The 26,722-nt window shown below is 41.4% G+C and overlaps 1 protein-coding gene across 3 annotated transcripts in view; it reads left to right on the forward strand.

The window, feature by feature from the left end:
- Positions 1 to 21,300, forward strand: part of cep112 (centrosomal protein 112) — an 88,758-nt gene extending 67,458 nt beyond the window's left edge. For all 3 annotated transcript variants that reach the window (XM_026350759.1, XM_026350779.1, XM_026350769.1), the window contains exons 23-27: positions 496 to 645; positions 11,655 to 11,744; positions 17,667 to 17,768; positions 20,390 to 20,454; positions 20,975 to 21,300. In XM_026350759.1, coding sequence (XP_026206544.1) covers positions 496 to 645; positions 11,655 to 11,744; positions 17,667 to 17,768; positions 20,390 to 20,454; positions 20,975 to 21,026 — 459 coding nt within the window. In that variant the 3' untranslated portion in view covers positions 21,027 to 21,300. The remainder of the gene's footprint in view (positions 1 to 495; positions 646 to 11,654; positions 11,745 to 17,666; positions 17,769 to 20,389; positions 20,455 to 20,974) is intronic.
- The last annotated feature ends 5,422 nt before the right edge of the window (positions 21,301 to 26,722 follow it).

Here is a 26,722-nt window from a genome sequence, read left to right on the forward strand (position 1 = left end):
AGGCAGTTCCTTTTCATCTTGGTGTGCACCGCAAGTTCACCAACACAAAGTCACTCCGCTCTTCAAAAAGGAAGTTGTTTTTTCCTTCCTGTGTATATTTTTTATTTTTTTAACCTACCTCTTCTCATTCTCCCTCTCTCTGTTTTCTCTGTGTCTTCTGTCTTGTCTCAAAAAAAGACATGAGACTCTGGGAAAAGCAGTGCTTTATTTTAACTTTACTGCCATCCAAAACCATGACAAATCTCAAATAGACAATACAAGTAATTTTATGAAAAAAAAATTAAGTAAACCAGCATTTAATTTATTTGTCCTCTACATTTTGCATCTAACAAGCATTTCACTATATTTGATTATTTTCTTGTATCACCTGTTTAAGAGAAGACACAACTTTTGTCAGTGTGACTTATCCTGTATTCACTGTCAATCCTTTCTACACATGGGGATCAATCAAAAGTATTAAAAGCTAATATAATTGTTTTTTTCTCTCATCTATAGCTAATTGCTGAGCTACAAACATCTTTATGTGACTCGAAGGAGGAGGCTATTCGCCTGCAGAAGGCAATAGAGAGGCAGTTGGAGGAAGCCAACGCTCGTTGGGATGAAGAGAGGGGGACAATCACTCACCGTGCCGATCAGGCTAACAAGGTCAGTGTTGGGATTACATACAAGTCACTTAATCATGTTTTTTTTACAATTAATATTCAAATAATCTAAAATCGAAATTGCTGGTTTAAGTACCAATATTACCATCATTATACATTTGTTATTTTTATTTTATATGAACGCAGTTAATATGAAGGGTGTTGCAAATGCCACTTATGTACAGAACACATGGAGCTTTTTACTGAGCTAATTACTACGTTATGAATCTAGAACAATATTCTGAAACATGAAATAATGAACATCTCAGCTAACAGTAGCCAACAATAACACTTTAATGAAGTAATATTAACTTTCAATGCAAAAGAGTGAAGTTATTTGTATCACTTATTTGATGTGAGAGAAAACATTCAAGGGCAGCTATATACTAGTTTGATGATATACGAGTATTATGTTCTCTTTTTTTCAGAGTACATGTATAAGATACTAACAGACTGTACCAACAGTGTTCAAGTTTTCTGCTATTGCGTCTTTCTGTCACCTCTGTCTCCTGGCAGTGTTACTTTAGCATTGGTCTCTGCAGGGCTCATCCCAAACCTTTACATTTAAAAGAGGGGTGGTGTCAGTGTCAGTAAAGTACATCCTCAAAAATCCTTGTCTGCATTGGACTTTTATAGAGTAGACATGGGTCACTTGTCTTTTGTCACTGTTTCTATGCATGTGCTCTGTCATTTTTATGACTAGTTGCAAACTCCATATTGTCTTTAAGTGGTTTGTGTGCTCTGTGTCTGGCTGAACCTTGTAAATCTGTCTGCTGCACCCCACTTCTTAAGTCAGACACACTCTATATCATTACTGTCCTTCACTTTTATGGTGAAGCTTTACACTTTTCTCCTTTTTTAGCATTAACAGTATGTTTTTACATTTTATGAATTGAACTTGTAATTCTGTAGAATATAATCTATGTACAGTACAATGACAATATAATTTACAAACTATATATAAAAATCTGTTGTCCATGTTTGACTTATACCACTGCTTAAGAACATAGACACTAGATCAGTCAGTCAGGATACCAGAGGTAGCTCAGAGAAACTGAAGTTAGCTGCAAAATGCTGTTGTCCTATCTATAACTGCCTTACATAAAGTGCAGACACTTTTCAGATTTGTATATTAAGCTATATTTTCTTTATTTTGTTTGTATTTTTCTCCTCCGCTGAGATTTCGTTTTTGGAATCGCAGGATCTTTTATTCGTCCTAGCAACCACACTGGGACACAGTGGCAGTTGATTGGGTGTGGCTCACTAAATAAAGAGTTGTTGTGTCTGGGATCAGGACATGTTTCCAAACACAACCTTGTCTGTTTGTGGTTGCAGCTGCCTCATATACTAAGGAGGCAGATCTGTGAGCCTCCCTTTAGATCTCCTCTCCTCCCAGGCCCTGGTAGCCCGGGCCCCCTGGCTCAGACCTGGGTTTTCTCCCAAAGCGGGCAGTTTGGTCTGAAACGGCTAGCCCCAGCTCCGAGGTAGATCCAGAACGTCTGAAATTTCTCGTTTTCTGTTGCACTCCATACATACATACAAAGATTCAATTTAATTCAGATCATTTACAAAACAATTTTCTGAGCAGCCAGGGCTAATTTAGCTTTACCTGGGTTCAGATCTTTTGTCTTACTTCTCTCTGTCGCTCGTGATCCCCATGACGGATGTCTCCTGGATGTCATTTTTAACAGGATACAGAGATACACACATGCATAGCACAGTGGCAAATGAGTTACTCTTTACACACAGTAAAGTGTCACTTAACTTTCAGTCATGAGCAGTTTATTAATGCTATTTTTATTGACTGTCTTACTGAAAGGTCTGCATTACATTTGAGAGTCATTGCCTGTTGTCATTATTATTAATGTCTAAATGGAAGATAAAAACTTCCAAAACACTATGATTCAGGTACAGTAGATAAACTGTTCCACATTCACTTTTTAAATAGTTATTTATATATTATAGTTATTCTGCTGGGTACACTGACTGATCTTTTAGCCTTGTTGCTTGTAATGTGACTGAACTGTGACACAACACACACTGTCTCCCCTGTGTGGGATGTTACAAGACATAGACCTTGGCATCTGTGTTGAGAACAGACAAAGGCTTTCTGTTTCCATTATCTAGGTCCTCATTATTACGATCCTCCCTGCATTAACCACCCGCTATTAGGACTTCAATTAAAGATTGAATTGCTTATTAAAGGCCAGACATGATGGGAAGAAGAGACTCAATGGGGGAGATGAAGATTGGTTAAACAGCAACTAAAGAGACAAAATAAAGAAATAAAAACAAAGAGTTGTGTAAAGTTGAAAGAAGAGGGAGGGAGAATGATGAACAGTGAAGGGAATGAAAAGTGGAGGCAAAGAAATGGTAGAGGAAGTGTGAGGATTGAGACAGTAAACAGAGGGACAAAGGAAGAGAGAAAAAAGAGAAGAAATGGCGGCGAGCTGTCAGTGGGCCATCGGAGGGAGTGTGTCGCCTGCTGACATTGTTTCCACGCTGCTCACTTCAAAGGGCCTGGATTATGAAGAGAGCGAGGGGCTTCAGACAATGGGACGGGAAGAAAATAACATCAAAGTTAGCCGCGCATTTGAATTGGGATAATCCCAAAACAGTTGTTCTGAATGCATGCTGCACCAGATCAGATGTCCCTTTTTTTTCCACGCCAGCCCCGTTCTTCCGTTTCTAGCCCGAATTTAGCTCTCTTTGTGGCTCTACTGTACTTGAGTGACTTCTTAAATGTGGGTGTTAACTCCAGAGGGCTTTGTATCTCGTAAACCCCTTTTTAGAATAACGGTAGTACAGTTAAATATGCTCATTACCTGTTTTTTCTGTGACATTTAGGTGCAGTTTTTTTCCTCTTTCTCTCAGTATTTATATGTGTTACATGTGGGCGCATGTTATATAGTGTGCATGTGTGCATTTACATACATAGGCATGGGTGCTTGAGGCTTTTGCTGCCTGGGCTGTGTCGTCACAGACAGGAGCTCTGTTTCTGCTTTGCATTGCCTCTGTCCTACTGTGTTTGACTAGCAAATGGACTACATTTCAAGTTGAGTGTTGCAGAATGTGGCAGACTTTGGTACACAGGTTAGTGCAGTGCCCTGGTCCAGATTAGATACTACATTTACACTGAACATCAGCTATAGTTTTCTAGTTAGTCAAGTTGTAGACAGAGTGGGCAGTGGGCCACTATTCCTCATCCAGTTATATTTAGGTTATCAATTATCTCATAGCAGTAGGCGTAAGAGTGGGCAGTTGTAATGCATTGGAATCGGGCCGGTGTCAAAGGCCTCTGGAAGGTGAAAGCAAGATGAAAGCATCATATTTGCTTTCATCTGTCCAGTCTATTCATATCAGGTAAGGGGTGTATCATACTGGGACATAGCCAGAATTCAGATTGGAGGATTATTCACATCCTGATGTCATCTGCTTCTCTACATGTGTTATCTTGGTGGAGCGTCTCCATTTGTGGGTGGATTTTTTTGTGTTTGTTTTTTTAATGAGGCACAGGGCTGTGAGGTGAATGGGAAGTTTAATAGTAGGGTTATTGGAATTACGTGAGTACATGATATTTGTTTGTGTGGCTATGTGCACAAGCAGTGTTTCCGCCTGTGTATGAGTGTATACGACTCTGTGTCTGTGAGTGTGCATGTGCACTTGCCTGAAATGTGCAGCTGCCAAATCTGACAGAACTCAAGCCCACATTAGCCTGCCAAGAGAAAGGTACAAAGGACACACACACACACACCACACATACACACACACAGGCCTTGTCTCCTCTCTCAAACCCTACCTCTCCAACTCTGGATCTTCGAACTCTTTCTGTCTCAAACTCTGTCTCCACACACACATACACAAGCACACATGCTCACCTCGCTCTGCCAAAAGGGAGAGGTGGCTGGTGAATAAACAATGGCACTCCGCCCATAGTGTCACCCGCCTGGGCTTTGATCAGCACCGCTGTTCCTGCTCCCCACAGCAGTGCTTCCTGTCTTTCTGCCTGCTGAATGCTGCCATGCGCGTACACATGTGCACACACATCCACACACATCTTTAACATACTGTTCATGTGTCTGTCTTATACTGTGACATGTATAAGACTGTATGGGCCTACATACACACTCTCTTTCTCCTATTTTCTCCTCAATAAGTCTTTATCTGTATCTCTCTGTCCCTCAAACTTGCACACATAGCTTTGAGTTAGTGCCCCTGTCTACATCTTTCAGTGTTGTCGGATTCTCTAACATACACCCACATACAGTATACTCAGTGTTTTCACACACAGACACACACACACACACAGATACACACCTGTGGTCGAGGCCCTTCCAACAGTAACTTCTAATGCAAGGCAAAGACAAGGTCCTGTTGTAGTGTCCTCTAGGTGAAGTGACAGCAGACACATTACATAATGCAACAGTGACCATCATCTTTCTCTATTTGAGGATGAGAGTGAATATAGAAGGTGCACTGTTCTTTGTACACCAGACAGTGTTGGGTGTATGTTTCTTTGTGCAATTCCGATGTAGTCCGTGTGATCTTGGGGCTTTGCTTTTATTTTTTATGCATGCATACCAGTAACGAGGGACAAGCCTCCTGTACACATGAACACACACACATACACACACAGATACACAAACATTCACACATTGAAAGGGGCTAGTTGTAGCAGCTGCAGTTTGTCTGTAGTTCTGTAGTTATATATGCATTAGTTTCTGGGGGGGGTTGAAAGGATGACTTTGCCTGTGGGAAGGAATGGCAGCAGTGGATCAAGAACAGGTGTGCTGCATACCCTCTGTTGCAGAGGCAAAGAACTGCTTCAATCATGTGTGCCTGTGTGTGCGCATGTGCACACCTGTGTCTGCTCTGTGTGTCTTTTCACGTCCTTCAACACATGTCCATGTTCTTTGTGCCATCCTTGAACTACACATTTGTTTACTGAAGTTTGTTAAGCCATCTGTGTTTCTGTTACTTTCTTCTTTTTTTCTGTGTGCGTGGGCATAAATGTGTCTTTCACATTTTGCAAAAGTGTATAAATGTATTTTTCCAACATTCATTTGAATTGAAACGATTCCCTGTTATGTGGAAGAGTGTTACTGCCAGTCTCACTGAGAATGAACACCACAGTTTGTACCTCTGTTCAGACTGTTCCGTATGATTAAACAAATCTTTCATTTGCAATGTTCAATGAGCTAAAACGGCTCTCCTGCAGACAAAATTGTGGCCAATTGCTCCCATCTCACATATACTGGTCGTACAGTACTACATGCTATTTGTCCATTCCAGTGTTAAATGGTGGAGAGACGAGCAAAAGTAGCAACAGGTAAAATATCAAACATTAGTAAAGCAAACTGTTCTTAAATCAGGTCACCCTATTAGTTCACCCACTAATACGGAGCGTGAGCTGGGTTTAGACCATAGTGAGACAGGTTAGTTTTACCCTACTGATGATGTATTGTCACAATAGTAATTCTGAAAGCTTAAATCAGCTTTAGTCCAGTATTCAGCCGACTGAGGAATGGACCTGGCATGTTCTTCTGGGTTAGGTTTGGACCTAAAACTTACTCAATGCAGTGTTAAAACTTTTTCTTTAAACTGCTACTCCCATCCAAATCAGGGAAAACACACAGCAACCAACCACATGTGCTTTTTTTGTTGTTTGTTTTTTTTATAGAAATGTCTTGGATCTTGGATTAGCATATGTACAGTATGTGCAAAGCCATGAACTCCCCTCTTGCTCCTTCACTCTTGTTTGTATGTATGTAAGCATCCTTCATGATCATGTATATGTTTGTGTGTGCTTGCATTCCCACATGTGTGCCTGGTGTTGGCTGATTAATGACTTTTCTGGCTGTGGTCAGTTTCCCAGCAGTGTTTGATCCACATATCAGAGGAGGTGGAAACAGGAGCGAGATAACATTCCAGGATGCTACGAGGGAACATGGGAAGTAGAACAGCTCATAGAGGCCGTGCTCCATTCACAGACAACAAACGGAAATTACTCATTAAACCACGGGCCTAATGTTAAGCACAAAGAAACCATGACAGCCTAATGTGTTGTGCTTCCCTGTTTGAAGAATCCCATGTGTAGTTAAAGCAGTGTGTGAACAGAAATAGTAAAAATACAATTTAGCACAACCCTGACATGCTATTTTTTTATCTTCATGTTATGACCTGTCTTATTATGTTAATATCAACCATATTTAATTATATTATATATATTTTTTATTTTAAATTATATTATTAAACCATTATGCCATATTCACCAGTTAACAGGATGTAAGATTGACTACAGCTAATGTAATGTGTAGACAAAAACTGCAGAAACGTATGCGTTTTGTTTTGTAAGAATGTCAACATTCAATCGTGAATGAGGACGGTGGTCTGTTTATAACAATTTGGTAAGTTTTTAGTTTGCAGTTGTATGTGCAACGTTTCATAAACCTAACATCCATTAAATGATATTCTACTTGGTAAACAGAATACAAGTACGTAACCCCACACAAATACGTGCTACACATATGGTGCATATTTGAGAGTCGTTTCCTATTCTCTTTCTACTGTAGCTCGCAGCAGCTAAAAGAGACAGACAGAAGGAGAGAACAGTGTGTTCCCCCTGTGGGCATAGCTTGGTTGCAACATGTCTTCGTTACTGCGGCAATTGTCTTACTATTTTCATCAGTACTAGGAAAGGCACTTCCATAACTGTGCCGACATGTGTGCATATTGCAATAGACGAGATAACTGTTCTACTGGTTGTTCAGGAGAGTTCCACTACTGCCGCCATCACAGTATCTTTTCGCTTCAGTTCGAAATCAGCTCTGGGAAAACTGCTGAAAAGCATCAAAGCACTGAAAGCAAGTCAATTCATACCAGTACCAGTGATATCTTTCAGAGGGGCTGTCTTGGTCGACTTGCTAAAGCATGTGTTTTTATGCCTACATACAGTCAGACAGCAAAGCAAAAGCAAAAGTTTCTCTTTCTCACCTCAGGAGGAGACCTCTCGCCTCCTCCTCCTACAGCTTCTCTCTTACACTCACTTCTTTACCTTTCCCACAATCCTTTGATAAAAGTGCAGATAAAAGAGAGTCTGTGCTCATCTCTCTGGCCATCCATCTCTCCTTGAGGTTAGTGCCTCCTTTATTATTTACTATTAGATCAGTAGATATACATACACATATCACCTTGTTCTGCTAAAGCTGGTGTGTCCACATACCGTTTCTTTGCTTATGTATGTTTGCGTGCTTCATGCCCCTAGTGTATGTATCTGTTCTTACCCTCTTGCCTGTGTGTGTGTGTGTGTGTGTGTGTGTGTGTGTGTGTGTGTGTGTGTGTGGTGTGTGTGTGTGTGTGTGGTGTGTGTGTGTGTGTGTGTGTGTGTGTGTGTGTGTGTGTGTCCTTGGCTGGAGGCGGTGCAGTGTGAGGTTTTTACTGCTGTCTGAAGTCGTCCAGCCTCAGTGTCATTAGAGGATCTCTTTAATCCAGACTTTGGGAGAAACTTCTGACAGCACGCTACAAATAGAAGGCACTGCCGCACATGAAGAGCAGCTCGGCTCCTAACAAAACACCAAGTTTAAAAAGGCCCCTGGCCTTTTTTCCTCCTCCCACTATTCCCTCCTTTCTTTCTTCTTTGCTTTTTTCCTGCCCTCTGTTGCTTTTACTTCACCCTAGGGAAACATGCTTGCCTTATCTGCACAGGAGGACCACCCAGGAAAGATGACTCAGGCACTGGTGTGTGTGTGTGTGTGTGTGTGTGTGTGTGTGTGTGTGTGTGTGTGTGTGTGTGTGTGTGTGTGTGTGTGTGTGTGTGTGCATCCAATGCTGGAATTGCACATTGCATTCATTTGACTGTATCACTCACATTTTGAGAACTTTTGCTGTTAATATTAATGCATGCCTATACCTGCATGGATCCCTCTGAGCGGTGTGTTTGTTGGTGCTTGTGTGCGCGTGTGCCTTGCTAATCCTTTGAGCCAAGCTTTGGAATGAAAGGCAGAGGCTCATTGCTGATGGAGAGGTGAGAGAGGCCTTGAAGCTCCTGAATGTGGGACTGTGCAGCAGAGGTACACGGCTGCTCCTGTTTTTTTTTTTTTTGTTTGTTTGTTGTTTGTTTTTGTTTTTTTCACTCCGGCCATGTCTTTTTCTCCTTTATGTCCCTCCCCTCCTCCACTTTAGTGTCTCGCTGTTGTTCGTTCTCACCTTCCTAAACTAGAGCTCCTTTTCTTTCTCTCTTTCTGATGTTGTCACATTTCTATCTTGTCTCCCCGGCCTTCCTGCTTTGCATTTTGTTTACCTTTTTCTTCTTCACCTTTCTTATTACTCCCCACCTTCTCATCTCTCCCCTTCAACACCCCCACTTAGTCTCTCCCTAAGGAAATCTCATTTCCCCCTCTTCCTGGCCTGTTCACAATGATCCCACTCTGCATCGCTGATAAAGACCATATCTCCCTGAGCATCTGGAGACACTTTAGCAGGATCCCCGCACCTTCACACACTCAGTACTGTAGAAATAAGCAGCATCTCCTATGTACAGTGTTTCCTCGTGTGTCGAGTGTTTTTTTAGTGTGTAGAGTCCAGAGACCAGAGGTTTCACTTAATAAATGAGGAAGTAAATAATAAATAGCAATGTTAAAGTCAGTCTTAAAGTCACTCATACTGTATTATGAGGGCTGTGCAGGTGTTTAACAGGTGTTATGTTGTGTATTGCATTCATATATGTGACTATCAGAACAATATCTATTGTTTTGTGCCTTAGCAAACGCCTCATCAAAATGTAATATGGCCACCATCTCAGAAAGGACTAGTGACTAAATATGTCAGACATGACATCCGTTCTGACTCACAAAGCATTTCTATTCATCAGCAGAATCGTCCCATATAATTCTATTAATGAAGTTGCAAGTGTTGAACTTCTACCCTCAGAGTCATTTTGAGCACATCAGATACAGAACCCACATGAAAGTCAAGACCACGTCACCAGTGAGGCCCACTCGTCAGCCTTACTTCCCAGAAAAGTTGTTCCAGAAAAGCTGTGTCACAATGCGGGAAATCAAGTTGATTTAGAAAAAGGGAGGGCAGGGGGGTAGTTGTCAGGGTCTGTTATCTTCTTTGTCAGCTGTGCTGCTTAAAGGATAGATGTACGTTGATAAGGTTAGGGTCACTGGCGAAGGGTTAGAGGAAGAAATTGTGAGGGTTGTAACTCTATATGTGAGCACGAGTACCTACCTACATACACTGTCAAACTGCAGTATAATGCTTAAGTATTGTAAAATCTGTGACCCAGTCAGTTTTTTTGTATTAGCATAAAAATCTGACATTTGTCTCAGAAGACTCTCTCTGTCTTTAGACTATGGATTTAGATAAGTTAAAACTGCAAAAGGGAAGAGAAACTTGCCCATCTTCACCTTTACAATCTGAAAATGTGTGAAAATGTTGTCATCTTCACTAAAAATACATTTTCTAGTGTCTGTGATGTCTGTGTGCCTTTGATTCACCAATAAACAAAATGTAATGATGAAATCGAAGGCAAGGGGTTGCACTGGATGGAGATGTGGGCTGTAATGGGATCGTGACTGGCTAAGAAATAGCCTGATTAATAGGATCAACACACTAGAAACCAGCTGCCTTGCTGTAGAGCTACGGAGCTGAGACTGACCTCACCACGGGCCTCAATCATGACAGGCTAGTAATGAGGCTAGCAACGTCCACACTATCAAGTGGATTTTGATTCTGCATTGATGCTCATGTTGTGGTGCAGTCTGGATGTTTTAGATGGTTGAGGAAATGAGGGGGAAAAATTAGTTTTTACTGCTGTGATATCTACTTTAAATAATAATCGAAATGACAGCATAGGTTTCAGTTTCTTTTGTCTTGGCCCCTTCTTTCTTTATAGTCAGTAGCTCTCAGAGTTGCTGCCCATAAGTTCATTCTGGCCCTGGAGCTGAACAGTTTGTGTGATTTATGTCAGTGGAGTGGGTTGTAGATCAGGCCTATCACCTGGACCGTGTTTTCCTCAGCTGTGAGAATCGACAAGGCAACACCTGGCCTGCTCACTCAACTCCACTGGGAAGAGACACGGAGGATATTGATGCTAACCAGTGCTCCACACACTTGTTCGAGGCTGCGTGTGTGTGAAAAAGTATAAATGCATGTCTGTGCCGTTTTGTTAAGTTGAGTGTGTGTATGCACACTTGCCTGCGTGCACATACTACTTTCTCTGCTTTTCTTGCAGACTAATCAAAGATGAAGGGTCCACATGTGCGCTCAAAACATCTGGTTCTGCGTCGCATGCAGGAACTTTGCCTTTCTTTCCACTGCTATCACTTACAGGCAGAAAGGGGGGAAACTGCCTTATAGACATAAATGTACACACAAATGGCATTTTCTCTCTTTTTTTCCATTTTCTTTCATTATTTTTCTTTCTTGCCAGAATCTTAGAATCAAAAACAGATTAAATTCTTCATCTGAGACCTGGGGGCGAAAGTGTTCCCAACTCAGGTATTGGAATACAACTGAGAGGGATTCATATCCACTAAATGATTGCTTATATCACTCTTATTCCCTGATTTAGAAAGTTACTCTGTTTGTGTGTCCTTGTAGCACTTTGTAACATATGTTTAGAAAAGTGCTCTATAAATAAATTTATTATTATTATTATTGTCTAAAATGAGTTAGGGCTTAATGAGGGATGCTTCCCTATAATTACTGTCATGACTTCATTATTAACGTTTAGCACGTGAGGACTAATCAGAAGCTGCATCTCTTGTCACTGTCCCTCTGTCCTCAGCTCAGTCTGCCTTTCTGTCTTGAGAACTTTCTCATCTCTCTTGTTTTCTCACTTACACTTTTTGGATTAACCTCTCATTCAAATTCAGTCTGCGTCTCACATTAAACCATAGATTAGTGAATATCACTTTGCGTCAGTTACACACGACACCACAGAGATCTCAAGTTGCTTTTCTTTTTCTGTCTGCTGACAACACTGACTGTGTCTCACCCTCCCCCCAGGCTCTGCAGGAAAAGGTGGAAAGTCTACAGAGGCAGCTGCACAGTGCAGAGAAGAAGCTGCTTAGCAAAGAACTCGAGACAGAAGAGAAGGTAATACAGTGGTTCTTTTTTTCTCTCTCACTATCTCTTTTTCATGCTTGTCAGACATGTATAAGAGAGGCAAGCTGTCTCTCACTCAAACTCATTTGCTCCTCACCAATAGCATTGCATCACTCTCGCTGCCCTGCTTTGCTAACCCGCTGCCCTCAGCCTTTTCGTCACACTTCTTTTTGCTTCTTGCCAGCAGACAACCTGTATATGACTCCCTGTTATTAATCACATCATCCCTTTCTGGGTGCCTATGTCTGACACCTATGTCTGCTGCCTCATCCCCTGATGTCCTTTGACCTTTAAGTTGCCATCCTTACTAGACCCTCCAGGGGGCCACAAAAGACAAACAAAATAGATTCTTCCTGTCCTTTCCTGCCTTCCCTTCATCACTCTGTCATCTCTCATTCTTCTGCTCAGAGCCAGAGATGTGCCCCCTCGCACATTTCCCAAATTCCTTGACATTTGGCTCCACGAGCTAGTGCCTAGGGCCAGGAATGCCACCACCGCCTGTGTTCAGAGGGAAGCCTCTGTGTGCACGCACACACACACACACTCCCCATGACTCTTAGGAATGCCTTGTAATCAGGCTCTGTTTTGACCTTGACACACAGAGAAGAAAGCACTAATGACTGTGTTCACACAGGAGGCTTTTCTTTGTGCCCTGGTATGTACACCAAAAGCATTCAGTTCTCTTATGTCCCCTCTGATCCACCTACTGACCCATGTACACACTTCACACACTCCTCACACACCTCAGTGTCTGGCTGTCATAAATCTGTAAGAAAGGATCAGTGGTTTTTAGGTGCTATTGGTCACTGACCCAGTCCCACAGGCGCCACACTTTTGTTTCCTGTGAGTTCGGAAGAGCTGACCCCGATCCTGCCTTCGTAATGTGAGATCATTTGGGGTTACAGTTCGCTTTTATCTTTGCAGTTATTTACCGTGTGATCTGTCATTGAAAGCACAATTAATCAATTTGCCAGTGAAAGTTTTTTCCAAAAATTGTCAAGATCCACATGCTGCAAATGCAGATTAAAAAAAAGTTAATAAATCTTTTTTTTTCCTGTTATTGCTCATCTAGTAAGGTCAAAGTTAATAGTTATCTTTTCATACTGTTTATGTTATAACCTCTCTTAGTGTCAAGGGAACCGATGTAGAGTAAAAAATGTTGACTGACACTGAAAGCCCAGATCCTGTTGGTGGTCTATGATTGACATTTTAAAAAGCAGGAATTATAAAATAGCTAATGTTATCAGTTATCAGTACTGAAGCTTTAGCTTAATAAGTAGGGGTTTGTCTACAAATTGCAGGGGTTGGCTGGAATCTTTTAGTTCACCCATCAAAGCGTCTTTGGAAAAGACACTGAACCCCAAGTTACTCCAGTGCCTTGACATGGCAGCTACACGATCACTGGGGTAAATTTCTTTCCAATAAAATAGTTTAAAAATGAAATTAACTCCTGCTTTCTGGTATAAAATCAATGCAATATGTATGAAGACAAGAATGAGCAAACAAGACTAAGAATCTGACCGAACATTTGGTACCAATTTTAGATACTTGACAGTTCTCGATTCTCTGCCACAAACACATTTCACTAATTTATCACAGATTGTTTTTGCTCTGACAAAGTTGGCAGCCAAGACACTAACAGGAAGTAAGCCACAGTAGAAAAAGAAGGAAAGAATCTGCATTGGTCAACTTGGGGCTAAAATCAATGGCGTACCAGAGAGGACAGCTGTGGCAGGACACCAGAGACTGTTGCTTTTAGTGATGAGTGTTGTTTTGATAGTAGATCTATGTAATGAAGGTTATTTTAATCTGTTGATGCTGATGGATCTGTTCGATTGTTTCCCCCAACATTGTTGTTTTCTCTCATTTCTGTCGTAATTGTTCCTAATTGAGAAAAGCAAGTTACCTGTGTCTCACACAGAGCTAAACCCGTGTGTACTGTAGGTGTGTATGGGCACCCCTTTTCTTCAGTCATAGTGACTGTTTGCATTAGTGTACATCATTATTTGCATCTGCATTGTTAGTGATAATAAACCTAAGGGTTTTCACTCTCAGTCTCCTAAAACTGATGTTGCCCTAGTTTATCTGCCAAGACGTGTCTTTTTTAATGCGATTCCTCACATGCTAAAGCAACCTTTCTGTCACAGACTTCACACAGATGTTGATTGCCTTACACCAGCAGGGCCCTCACAGGCTCCTCCACTCTAAAATGGCGGATCAGCATCTCACCATGTGGTTCACTTCTCCTTGACGAGAGGAGCAGAATGGTGAAGACTACAGCTATTTGTATGAATACATAATGAAACAGTGGGATCAGCAAACTGTACAAGTTTTAGAGGTGGATCCTCCTGCAAAATTGGAGCTTGGTAAAATAAAAAATAAATCATTCCTGTTTTGTTTTCAGTTTTGATGCAGACAAAAAAATGCAGAGGAGATGAACTTAAGTTCTGTAGGCTCAGTCATTTTCCTGTGTGCTGTTTTTGTTGAGGCACATTACATCAGCAGCTACCAATCCATCCAATACTTCTAACAACTTCACTAAGATCTGTAGCCCCTTCTAATCTCCTGCCTTTTTTTTTTTTTTTTTTTTTTTCCTTCTTTTTGTGAAGCGGTTTCTTTTTTCCCTCTTGCAGCAAAGCGTTTTTGAATTCAAATCGCTCCTTGGTGAACTGTCTGAGTGCCAACTCAGTGGATGTGGAGGTGCAAACTTTGTGAGTGGCGTCATTTTTGATGTACCCCCTTGTTCCTGACAAGGTTTTTGTCACTTTGGAACAAGGGGGTATATCAAAAATGTCTTTCCAGCAGCTATTCATCTCCCAACCCCACAACCCATCCCACGCAAGCCTGTACACACACACCCCAACTTCATTAGCATACATCAAGCTTCCCAACGATGTGACAAACTTCATTTGAACATTGAAAGTGTTGAGGGCTTGTTCCTTTCTGCTGGCAGCTGTCAAAAACCACGCCATGTGACAGTACCAAACGCAAGGGAAAGTCAAAACCACAATCTAAAGACTATATATAGATGAAATGTTGTCATTTTAAGATGACTGAGAAGGGAAAATGAGTGCCGCTCCTTGCAATCTTCAAACCAGAGAATCACGCTTTATCAGGAGCAAACAATCTCCTTTTAAAAGGAGCTTTGGAGATGAAACCTGATTTTTTTTCTATAAAGTCTAAGTCCCTTTTCATTGCTTTGGGAAATTGTGGAACACTTTTTTTTCCCTGTGTTTCCCTTCTTCTCTTGTCTTTTCTACTCACTCTCATATAGAGTCCATCAATGACCAAAACCTCATGGACAGTTTGATCAACAATATTGTTCAAAGGCATCCAACATCTGTCCTAATAGTGAGGAGGTTTTTGTTCATATGCTGTCACATGCCTCCTGCCACCTGTCAGAAAAACAAACATGCCTTTGCTGTACAAAGATCTTCAAAGAAGATGAAAAATGCGTATTTGCGTATAGAAAAATAAAGCTAGACCTTGGAAGAGGCGAGAAGATGCAAAGTTGAAGGAATAATGTCTCTCTGGGAACAAGTCAGACATCTTTGGGGAGTTTGAGAGAGGCTCCTCTCTTGAATTTGAACAACATTGAGAAACTGTGAAGTCTGAAATTTGAATTGTTACTTTAACTGTCCTTGGCTTCTTTTTTCTGTGTCTTAGCCTAGTATATGTTTCCACAACAGAGGTGTTATAAAAAAAAAAGGCTGCTACTTCCACCCACACACATTGCATAGTAAACTATGGCTAAGCAGTAGTTAGACATACTGTAAAGATGCGATTGCAAATGCTTTGGTCTACTACAGTGCACCAAGAGCAAATCTGTATTTCTCTGCAGGTAATGTTAATATATCGTACCATACAGTATATCTTACACCATCGGCCAGACTTGCCATACACAATCTTATTCTATCACATGATACATTAATTCTAGTCGAATTTCTCTCTGTTGCTGTTGCTAAAGCAAACATTCATGGCTTTTCTAGTTTGATCAGCCATACGACCGTATTTACATTATCCAGTCATCCCTGTTGCTCTCTGTGAGTCCCGGTGTATACGCTGTTGTAGCCTTATTCATTCTAATGTATGGGAATGAAAATGGAGACAGCATTGCCGCAAAGGAGCTTGTAATTTAGGCAGAGTGGATCTCTCATTGCTGCGGTGACGGCACCATACACGAACCAAGAATGCAAAACTAAGGAGCTTGGCTTTTGAAGAATCTAAGACTTATATTCAGAGTGGTTGGTAAGGGATGTGTTTATTCAACCATTGTTTATTGCTTTGGTCTGAGGTAGTGGAGTGTGTTTTGTCTTGGCTTGCCATTTTGTTATGACTACAGAAGTTGCTATAGATAGAGACAGACATTTTGAAAATCTTCACTCCCGTAGCTTCAGCTCATTTTTAACCCATAGACATTCAAATGAAAGCTCCTCAAAGCCATTTTTGGCCACTTGTTTGAAAAGGTCTCTCTCATATTATCCTCAACAACGTCACTCTCGCACAGTGCAAAACATACACATATAATATATATATATATATATATATATATATATATATATATATATATATATATATATATATATATATATATATATATATATATTATCTTAAACAGATGGACTCTGAACTATTTGATATTAGCTTGATGCTTTAAATTTAATAGGGCAGCAGGACCCTGAAAAACTGGCGAAGTTGCGGCAGCCTAATTGACTGCACACTGTGCCGAGACAAAGTGAGCTGCTTCATGTTGGGATCATTTATACTGGGGCTGCTTTGAAGTGCTTCCCAATCCCTTTCATTGTGCCCAGGAAGATTAATTAGCCAAAGCCAGAACAATCAGTTAAATCCACAACAGGAAAATTATTTTAGGAAAACCAATCTTTTTCCCTCCCCCTCACCTCATTCACGCTCTCTGCACTTGAAAGACCAGACTGATGAGAGGTGGGGAGTGTGGGGATATTCTTAATGTTAGCTGGACTTTGGCTCTAATGCGGCTGGCTAAAATGCGCGGACTCTCCCCTGGTTACACCTTGAAATATGTGGCGGAAAACTGTTGCACTTCACAGCCCCCGTTGATTCCTCGAGCTCTGTTAAACTGTTCATCAAGCTCTGAATTAATTGATTCAGCAACCCTTTTCAAAAAGTTGTAAATGCTTTTACAATGCAGAAGCCCTGCATGTGTGCGTCTGCATGTGTGTCAGTCTGTATGCATTCATTCATTCATGTGTGTTTGTGGGTTATGGGGGGGTTGTGCTAACCCAACCCTTTCAACTTCTATAATCAGACTCTGGTTTAGTGCAGTGTAATTTAGCCCCAGACAGACTTCCTCTAGTCCTCCCCAGTTGAAGCTAGCTAGCTTGCTAGCTCTTGAGCGGCTGCTGCGCTTCCACCGTAGTCCAGTCGTCTTCCAAATCCAGCTGTGTCAAGCCCATAAATGCATTGTGTCAGGGCTGGCCGTACTCATCAGCAGCCAGTAGGGGGTGTTGTGCAGAGCAAGCCTTGTCTGTCTTTGGACCCCCTGTGGAGATGTGAAGGAGCTGTGAAGAGCGAGGGAATACACAGAGCCATGAACAAAGAGGGGATACCCACTGTCTGTGTGTGTGTGTCTCCTGCAAGGAAGCTTGTTATTTGGTTACCATGTCTGGAAGTGCCAACATGCAAGAGTGGAGGTGAATGGGAAGCAAAGATTAATGATGTAACTGATTATAAATTCTTTTTAATTATGTCAAAGTGAAGAAACAGACAAACACAGCTATAATAATACAAATAAAGATCACTTTCAAGTGATCTCTATGGCATCTGCAGCGTGCAGGTGTTCATACAGTATGAGTTTAGACTTCGTGTAAACATATACATTTACAGATTACTGTACATTTGCTGACACTGGTTGTCCTCCCTTTGTGTTTTCAGGTGACTGTGGTGTGTCAGGTGTACGAGGAGAAGATCAAAGGTTTGATGCCTGCTGAAGTCAGACAGAACCTGGAGGACACCATAACCTCTCTGAAAGCTCAGGTGAGTGTTAGATACAGATCAGATGCGGGCAGGGCTAGAACAAACATGGAAAACTCTGGTGTCCAAAATACGTAGAATATTAAAATATATTTCCGAAACATTTTTTTGTTTGCATTTTATTGTTCTTTTTTATACCTCCATGCCAGTGATAGCCTGGCTGAAGAAATGACATTTATGGGTTGTCTGTATCTACATCCCATTCACACTATTATATAGGATATTTGAGGGAATTTCTTCAAATTCACAAGTGTTCACTGCGACTCAAGAATGAAATGATTTTGCCGATCAGAGGTCACTGTGACCTCATGTCCATCTCGTTCTCATGGATGTATTTCAGGGATATCTAGAGGGAATTTTATTACATATTGTGGATGAATTGTGGGACAGGTGGGAGAAATCATGACTTTACATTCAAGCATACATTAAAAAGAATGCTTTATTACATGGACCAAAAATACTGGACCTATTGTAACTTTCAGTGGAGTTTTTTTGCTCTCCTATCCTCAGTTTTTTGTTGTTGTTTTTTTTTTTTTGTAAGAGTGACTTTCACTTTCCACTGTTGGTAATCAATCAAACTAGCAGAAACAAAACCAAAACATCTGTATGAATGCATGTTGGAGGTTTTTTGTTTGGGTGAGATCAAGGACATCTTTCATATATTCTGGTGTAGCTCTTGACCATAGACATGGCTTTCACTTTGGACTCTCCCAGTCCTCCTTGTAAACCTTAATCTGTCCTTGTCTCTCCATCAGTTCACACAATCACCCCTTACATAACCATAGTCTGTGGCCATGTTGTTCCACTGAGCCATGTCTCTTACTTCATTTGGCCCATTTTGACTCTAACTTGCAATAAAGGGCTTTCATTTTCTCAGGATTTATAATGTAAACAAAAATAGAGGAGGATAAGATTTTGCAGTACAAGTTTTTGTTAAATGGGCTTATTATAAACCACTGCTTTGGCCAAATAGATTGACCAAGATCTCGTTTCAGTGCATAGACCACAGCTCTGTGATCAGATATGTTCATAGGATGTAATTCATGACCAAAGTGGTATTTCCTATCATTAACAACGTCTTGGGTTTTGCACATTAAAGTGGTCAGATTGTGTTTAATTTTGGGTTTATATTTCTGGAGCTCCATTGATACAGAATTACTGTATATAATTTTGTTGCTGTGTAGAGCTTGCAGAAGGCACAACGTGATACAAAATAGTACACTGTGGAAATCACTGTTTGAAATCACCGTACACTGTCTGATGTTGTGCTGAGAAGATTGACTGAAGGGGAGCACCCCCTTGCTGTAAATACTCCGGACTATTATCTGCTGTGTTCCCACCTGGGGAACACAGTTTGAGAGTTTGGTGAAACTCCTGGCTTACTGACTCGGACATCTAGGTTTTCACATGCAACCCACCTGGGTAAAGTTCACTGTTCCAGTGCATGCGTAAAAGTAGCTCCAGATGCAGTCTCAGTAAACTGTAGCAGGTACAACGTCACACACATATTTGTTTTCATCTGAAATGTCAGCTTCTGTATCTATTTATATTCAGTTGTATTGCTTTGTCTTTGGGGAGAGTAAACCAATTACATTTCCTTTCACAGCAGTTTCCTGTCACAAACACCTTTCTACAGTACATATATACTAATACTGGAACTAGCAAACCAGCCAATAGTAGAGCTGTGACACCTAACATAAGAGGGGGAGCAGGACTGCGTACCTAAAGAGATTGGCTAGTGATGGACTTAAACACCTCTTGACATCAACTAATGTAGGACTTAGAAAAAAAGCCCCAGTGCAAGGCCAGTTGTCCAGACTGAATCCTGGGATTTTCAACATGCAAGTGCACGTTCACTTTAAGCTTTGGCACTCTGACTATGTGTAACATGGGCACCCAACTTCACAAAAGTGTAAATGTAACATCAGGACACAAAAAAAGCACATTTTGACCCTTTTTTGGGTACATTATCTTTTCAGAGGGGAAAAGTTGCCTCTAGAGTTTTTGTGTCTCTGGAGGTATCCAACCACATTTTGGTGGTATTTTACATATACATCACTATTGTGAAGTGCCAAATGAAATGCTAGAACTCTGCTGAGGTCTCCCCCACAGAAAGGAATGTACCCTCGGCTCCAGTACGGTAGTCCCAGAACAATACAGATTCTTTGAGAGCTGTGATTACTCTGCCAGGCTCTGCATGCCGTGTAAATGTAGATGGAGTTTATTTTCACTTTAGCCAAAAACACTTCATAAATAAACCCACGCTTTGTAGCCAAACAAAAGAATATTACGGCCTCCTCTCACAGCATCGTACTAACCTGGCTTATAATCTTCCCTCTCTCCCTATGTGGCTTAACCCTTTTGCCCTAATCTCCTGACCCCCAGCCCCTGGTGTTCTGACCCCTGGACTCAACAACCAAGCCTTTCTTCCACTTTCCCCTACTTAACTAAAGCCCTCCGTCCAAAAGCACAGTTGACCCAAAGCCACCATACCTTCTCCACTTCCTGTTTCTGTATCCTGACTCTAGTTACCTACTTCCCTCATTCTCATCATGAAACTATTAAGTGCGTGTATGTTTTGAAGTTTACTCAGTCCAACATTTTGCATTGTGTCTGTGTTGCAGGTTAACTCCCTTCAGAAGAGAGCGTCTTTGCTACAGGAAGACCTGGATGCCTCTCGCAGCAGGAGGTTAGCATGATTGTTTCAGTTGCATAGAAACATGTGTGCATACGTGCCTGTTCATAGTTCGTGTGGAAGTTTGTTTTTCATTACAAAGTACGCACAGTCTGTGCATGTGAAGAGTGCAAACCTTCATGCCTTTACAGAGTAACTCATCGAGTTTGGATGAGTATGAATATCCAGAATTACTAAAAGGCTTACAATATAAACTGCGATGTACACTTTTAACTGTGGGAAAATATGATATCATATCTTGTCTGTGGCTTTGACAGTTTCCAGTGCTGAGGGTTTTCATTTTGCTCCTTTCTACCAGACTGTAGCAGCCATTCATCTTTTTATGAAAAGAATTTATACATGCACTGATAAGACATCTAGTCAAATGTTATCACTGAACTCTGCAAACATCTCTCAGCACTGTTAGTTAGTATAGCAGTAATACCAAGTTTAAATTTCCAGTTTGAAGTTTCCACAATGACTTTCTTTAGAATTGATGCACAAGTATTATTATGTCGATTTAATGGTTTAACAGGTTTCCCGTGGGAGAACCGCAGTATGACCGAACATCAGGACATGAGGGATAAGACCTCCAAACAGACGTGAGCATTACAGACTGTTACAACGACTATGCAGCTCGTGACACTGGACCAATCATCTTTTACTTTGGTTTACCATCACCTCCCATGGTTTAACATGAATTATTTATTTACTGTCAGGTTTTACTTTTGCTTTGTTCTGTATATTTTTCATATACTGGCTGTTTATCTTTTTATATCATTCACTAGTTATCAGTGTTATTGATATTTCACATCACTTGTCATATTCATACCAAAACTCATATTTTTAAATAAAAGACTTCTGAATCGTTTTCTGTTACTGATGCTTTTTCATTTTTCCATGTTTTTCATCTTCTTCAAATGCTTCATAATTAATCCCTCAATTAGGGGAAGTCACACTGTTGCCCTTGTTTTTATATGGCCATAACGTGCATGTTAAGTAAGATTAGCTGTGTAACTTTACACTAAAGTCAAAGACCTTGAATTCCCTTTTCCCCCATCGCTATTTAGCATCGCCTTTCTGTTAAAACCCCCCTTTGATCTGTAAAGAGTAGTTGGGGGTTTGTGGTTGGTTCAGATAAAGAGCGCAAGTAAGATGATTGTTTGAACCTCAGGCCAAACCCTACAGTCCTTGGGCTCAGTTTTTCTGCCTCTTTAACCACGATGTGTTTTACCAACGACTCCACTCAAACCAAAGCTGAATTAATCTGGAATTGACTTAATGGCCACAATAACTCCAACTTTCCTCCAGTTTCTCCAGAGTGTGGAGGTTTTATGATGCCGATAACATTTGGTGGAACAAGAATCGGTTTTATAATGAGCCCCATCCACTGGTATTCTGTGTCCCTGGTAGGTGAAGAATGCATTGGCTTGGATATTGATCATTTCAAAAGAATCATTTTCTTTCTTGGAGGCATAAACTCTGAAATAAGATTTGATTTCAAAAGGCCCCTAAATTTATTTGCATTGGAATTGCTTTCTTTTTACGCCCACAATTCATGTGTTCCCATTGTCCGTGACCTGTTCTGCTGTCTCCAAACGAAACACTATACCCCTCTCTGTATTTATTTGATGTGTGGATTCTGCTGCCCGGGCAGAGGAACGGTGAAGAAACGCCGAGACAAATGAGACAAAAACTGTCAGACCAGACCAATATGTGAGAAACAGGAATTTAGAAGAAGCTGTTGTTTCTGGAACAAGAGTGTTTTGGGTGTTGTTTGGTTTATTTGGTGGCTTGGGCAGTGTGATGATTAACATGGTGTGGTGCCAGAAAAGGTCGCGCTAAACTTATGTCAAGCTTGGTCAAGCTTGGTAGCTTGTTGTTGCCAGTTAGCCATTCTCTTGTGGGTGCATTCGTAAGTGGGACTGATGATCCTATGTAGATGTTAAATTCAGCTTAAAGACATGGTAGATTAGTCTTAAGGTATAGTAGGCGAGGGCTAGAGAGTGGTGTTGCCTGTCTGACAGCACTCTCTGAGACCCAATGTGGGGCACAGCGACAGGTCAGAACATCATTTATTGTGATAATCGGATCTGAAGTTGGTGACATGTTGTTGTTACTACTGTAATGAATTCTAATAAGTAATCAACTAACACCCCTTTATCCTCTGCTGTTTCCTGATACCTCTCCCAAGTCCTGATACTAAATAAATTAATTAATTTAATTTAATTAAATTAGTGGGGGTAGTTACAGCTTAATGACTGCTTTTCACACCTCCACATGTGGCCAATCTTTACACAAGGTTGGATTTGGTATCTATTTTTTAAACGCAGACACTCCACCGCCAGAGCAGGGCTCAGTCACTGATGATCTGATAAGCATTTTGTTTGAAGCACAAAGTCTCACAATAACTTTCTGACATCAAAATTAGGCAGGGCTGCACTTTCTGAAACAAATTTTTTGTTTTTATTTTTCCATTCTACTCAACTGCTGTCATAGGGCAACACCATTTCTGGCTTTTTGATCCAACTTTGAGTATGAACTATGAACTCTTAAGTTGATAAGACTGTAAGTCGTGTCACCTACTTTGTTTCATGCTTTCCCACTTTTTACAGACATTTTTAGACACCACTCCACCCAGTTCTCCCCTCAGAAAGGAGGTATCAGACACCAACACCTGATCTGAAAAACGCTTCTTTAAAAGTCCTTGGGACTAAATATGCATGAAGCGGTCGCTCGGACAGTTGATGTGTTCTCAGTCCTGACTAGCGAGCCTGTGTTCCAGTCATAACCTCTCCTTTAATCTGTGTTATTACACTGACATAGCTTGACTCTAATTGATTGTCTTCTACCAAAATAACCTCCGTAATTGTGCTTGTGTAAATAAAAGCCATGAATGTTATTTCCACATGGCCGACATGGCTCCATTAAGGATCAAAGTCTTCGCTTCCTATGGGTTATCTCCACATCAGACAGTTGACTGTTGTCTGAAAACAGTAAAGGGCAGTCAGGGAGCTCCCAAGGTTTCCACTCATCCACCACATTCTCACTTTGTGCTAACAATCATGACCAGTGTGTCATTTGATACTTTCTCAAATGTTTGCAGCAAGTGATTTTAATGAGTGACACTGAATCGGAAATGTAAAGCAAAGGCGGTTTCGCTCTGTGTTGCCGTACAGAAGTATTTTATCCCTGTAGGATGTGACTGAGGTTATTTGAGGAGCCAAATTCAAAGACCGGTAGTTTCTGATCAGTTGTACAATTCAGAGATTTGAGGTCATTCGCCGCCTCTTTTCTGCCCCTTGCAAGATTTCCATACATGAAGTGTGTGTGTGCACGGCTCTCTCTCTATGAGGACGCCTGACAGGCCTCTGGGACTGACTGTACATCAGCGTGTGATTGACAAAGTCATTGTACATGTGTGTTAGCGTGTGCGTTAGCCGTGTGTCACTGGATCTTTTTATAGCGCTGTATTCTGAGTCAGACCCTAGGAGCCTCGTGTTTGGCTGCTGTACGCTGCTTGCATAAATAAACCTGTTTATCGCCGACACTTCTCACACATGCACACAACACCCTCCACACATTTCACTTACGCCATTTATTCTCTCTTCCATTATGTTCCTGCCTCCTCTGTTATTGTCTTTTTCTCCTTGCTCGTATCATCTTCTCTTTGTTGGTGGGGTATTTTTGGCAGTGATTTTTTTTTTTTTTTTATTTTTTTTTTACTTTTTCCCGGACCTGCCACTCAAACGCAACAAGCGCTATGAAAATGATATGCAGCAGTGTGATTTGAGAACAAGTGGGTTAGAGGGTGGGTAGTGGGTTGAGTTTGTGTGACTGTGGCGTGAATCTGCTGTCTGGGCTGATAGTGTGGGTTGAGCAGAGGGACAGAAGACTGTGCAGCCAAGACAGTGTGGGAGGTTTGTCTGTATCACTTGTCCTGTGTCTCTGTCTGAGTAGTTGGTATCTCTGTCTCACACTTTCTTTTTTTATCTCTCGCCGCCTGTTTTCTTATTATACACAGGTTCTCATACTTAAGGTGGTAATGGTGGAGGCATGTCTGCACTAATGTTGATAAAGTTATAATCTGTTCTCTCATTTGGTCACTGCACAATCAGAGAAAATTAACATGCAAAAACCATGAAAGTGTATCATTTCAAATACTTTGAATGGGTTATGATATGTTACGGCGTTCAAACTGAACATTAAGTGTGTTTTCACCTTTAATCTCTCACACTAATTCGTTTTGCAGACTTTCTCACGCCTGTTGGTGACACAAAAAGCTCATTTTCATCTCATCGTGCATCTTTGAATCGGCTTTTTACCCAATTTTGCTGCTTCTCAAACGAACTTCGCATTCAATCTGGAAAAGAAAATCACATTTCAGTTGTGCTTTCTGTACATCTCAACATGGTTGTCACACATTGCTAAGCATGCAGTAGTGGTGGAGAATATTAAATCCCTCCTGTTTAAATGTTTTTTCTCCCTAACTATAAAAAAAATATGTTAAATGCCAATCATAAATCCCACTATGTGTAATCTGGGTTTTTGATTGTCTGGATGTAATCTCCTCCTCAGGTTATTAACAGAATTTTGAGAAATCTTACATCAGGTTCACTCTGCATGTCGTCTGTGGTGGTTAGTGCACAAATTCAGTTCCCAACACCTGGCATCTAAACAGATTATCTGCAGTCTTATAGTCGTGTGTGTGATACACACTGAAAATCTTCTTTTCGAGCATGTCTCTGTTGCCATGGTGCTCCCTCCATAGATGCGTCATACCCCTCTAATGGCGGAACAGGAAGGTGGGGGGGGGGATAAGAGATAAGATCTGGCATCTGTTGAATGTACGAGCAAGTTAATCACCTTACCAGTCTGGGAATCCTGCACTCCAGGACTCCTGAGTCAGGAAAGAGGAAGAAGGGGTTAAAGTGATGGATTAAGGATGAGTGAGGGGGTCCAGGGTTCAGGTTAAGACTGATTCGGAGACGGATCTCTGTCCTGTCAAGCGTGGCAGAACAGTGGCGTCCGGCCTGTGAAGTGTCTGCATGGTGCTTCAGTGCGAGCGGCAGAGGAAATGAAAGTCATTACTGTCAGTGTGGAGTGAGCTTCATGGCCCAAACGGGATTAGACAGTGCATCCGACATTGTTTCTATACATTGGTAGACTTAAAAGTCAAGCGCAAAATGGGATTAAAACGAGGGGAAAAAACGAATAAATAACCTTCAACAACCCCCCTCCTCTCTTTTTGCTCCTCTTTTATTTCTTCTGCCATCCTTCACTACCAATTCCCTACCTATTTCATGTCTCATTCTTTCTTCAGTCTTTTCTCATTCACCTGTCTCACTTCCTATTCCACTATCTCTGACATATCCCTCTTTACTTTCTTCCATCCTTCACACACTCAGCCCCATCATCAAAATGCACAGGTAGGTGGTGACTCCCACTCGCACTTAACACTCTGGAAAAAAAAAAACATCCTTCTGGGGCCAATTGGTGTTTGAAATCCAACTTCATTCCCCTTAAACTGAACTCTTTCAAAAACAAACCCCCCACCATTGGCACTCTTTTCTTTTCTTCCTCGTTCAAAACAGCCCCATAACAAACTGGAGAATTGTTGCCCTTCCTTAACTTTTAAGGGTATTATGCACCATGTCCAACTTCAAAGCCTGTCTTAACTCCACACTTTAATTGTATCTTCCCCAGCTCTCTGCGTGCTATTTGATTCTGCTGACAACAGCACTTCTCTTCCATCCTTCTCCTCCAATCCTCTTCTTCAACTCTTTGGTCCTTGCTTATGTTGTGTTGTGACGCCCTGCGCCACCGACGCAGCTCCTCTCATCAGCTCCTTGCGCCCTTCAGAGGCCATTGTCCCCCTGTTGTCACCTACTTTGAAGAGGTAGCCTCCATTTCCTCTCTCAGCAGTCGGTTGTTGCCTAGGGTGTGTACACACTAAACAAACTTGAAACAGTAACCCCTTGTCCTACATTGGTTGTCTCCTGCTCTCTTTATCTACTCCTCTCTCACTGTCTGCGTGAGCTGACTTCCTCCTCATGGCCCTGGTTGATAATTGCCATAAGCTTCCCCCTTGGTTTCATTTTCCATTGTCCTCTCCCAAATTCTTGGCTCTGGCTTGAGATAAATGGATGAGTACTTCAAAGGGGTCTGCAAAGAGTTTAACCCCCAAGCCGAAAGGAACAGCACACAATACTGTAATTGAGAGCAGTTACTGATCACAGAGCTGCAGCACAGGGAGGACGGCACCGGTAGACGCACACATTCT

Source organism: Anabas testudineus, chromosome 8, assembly GCF_900324465.2.
Source record: "Anabas testudineus chromosome 8, fAnaTes1.2, whole genome shotgun sequence".
Classification (NCBI taxonomy): Eukaryota; Metazoa; Chordata; class Actinopteri; order Anabantiformes; family Anabantidae; genus Anabas; species Anabas testudineus.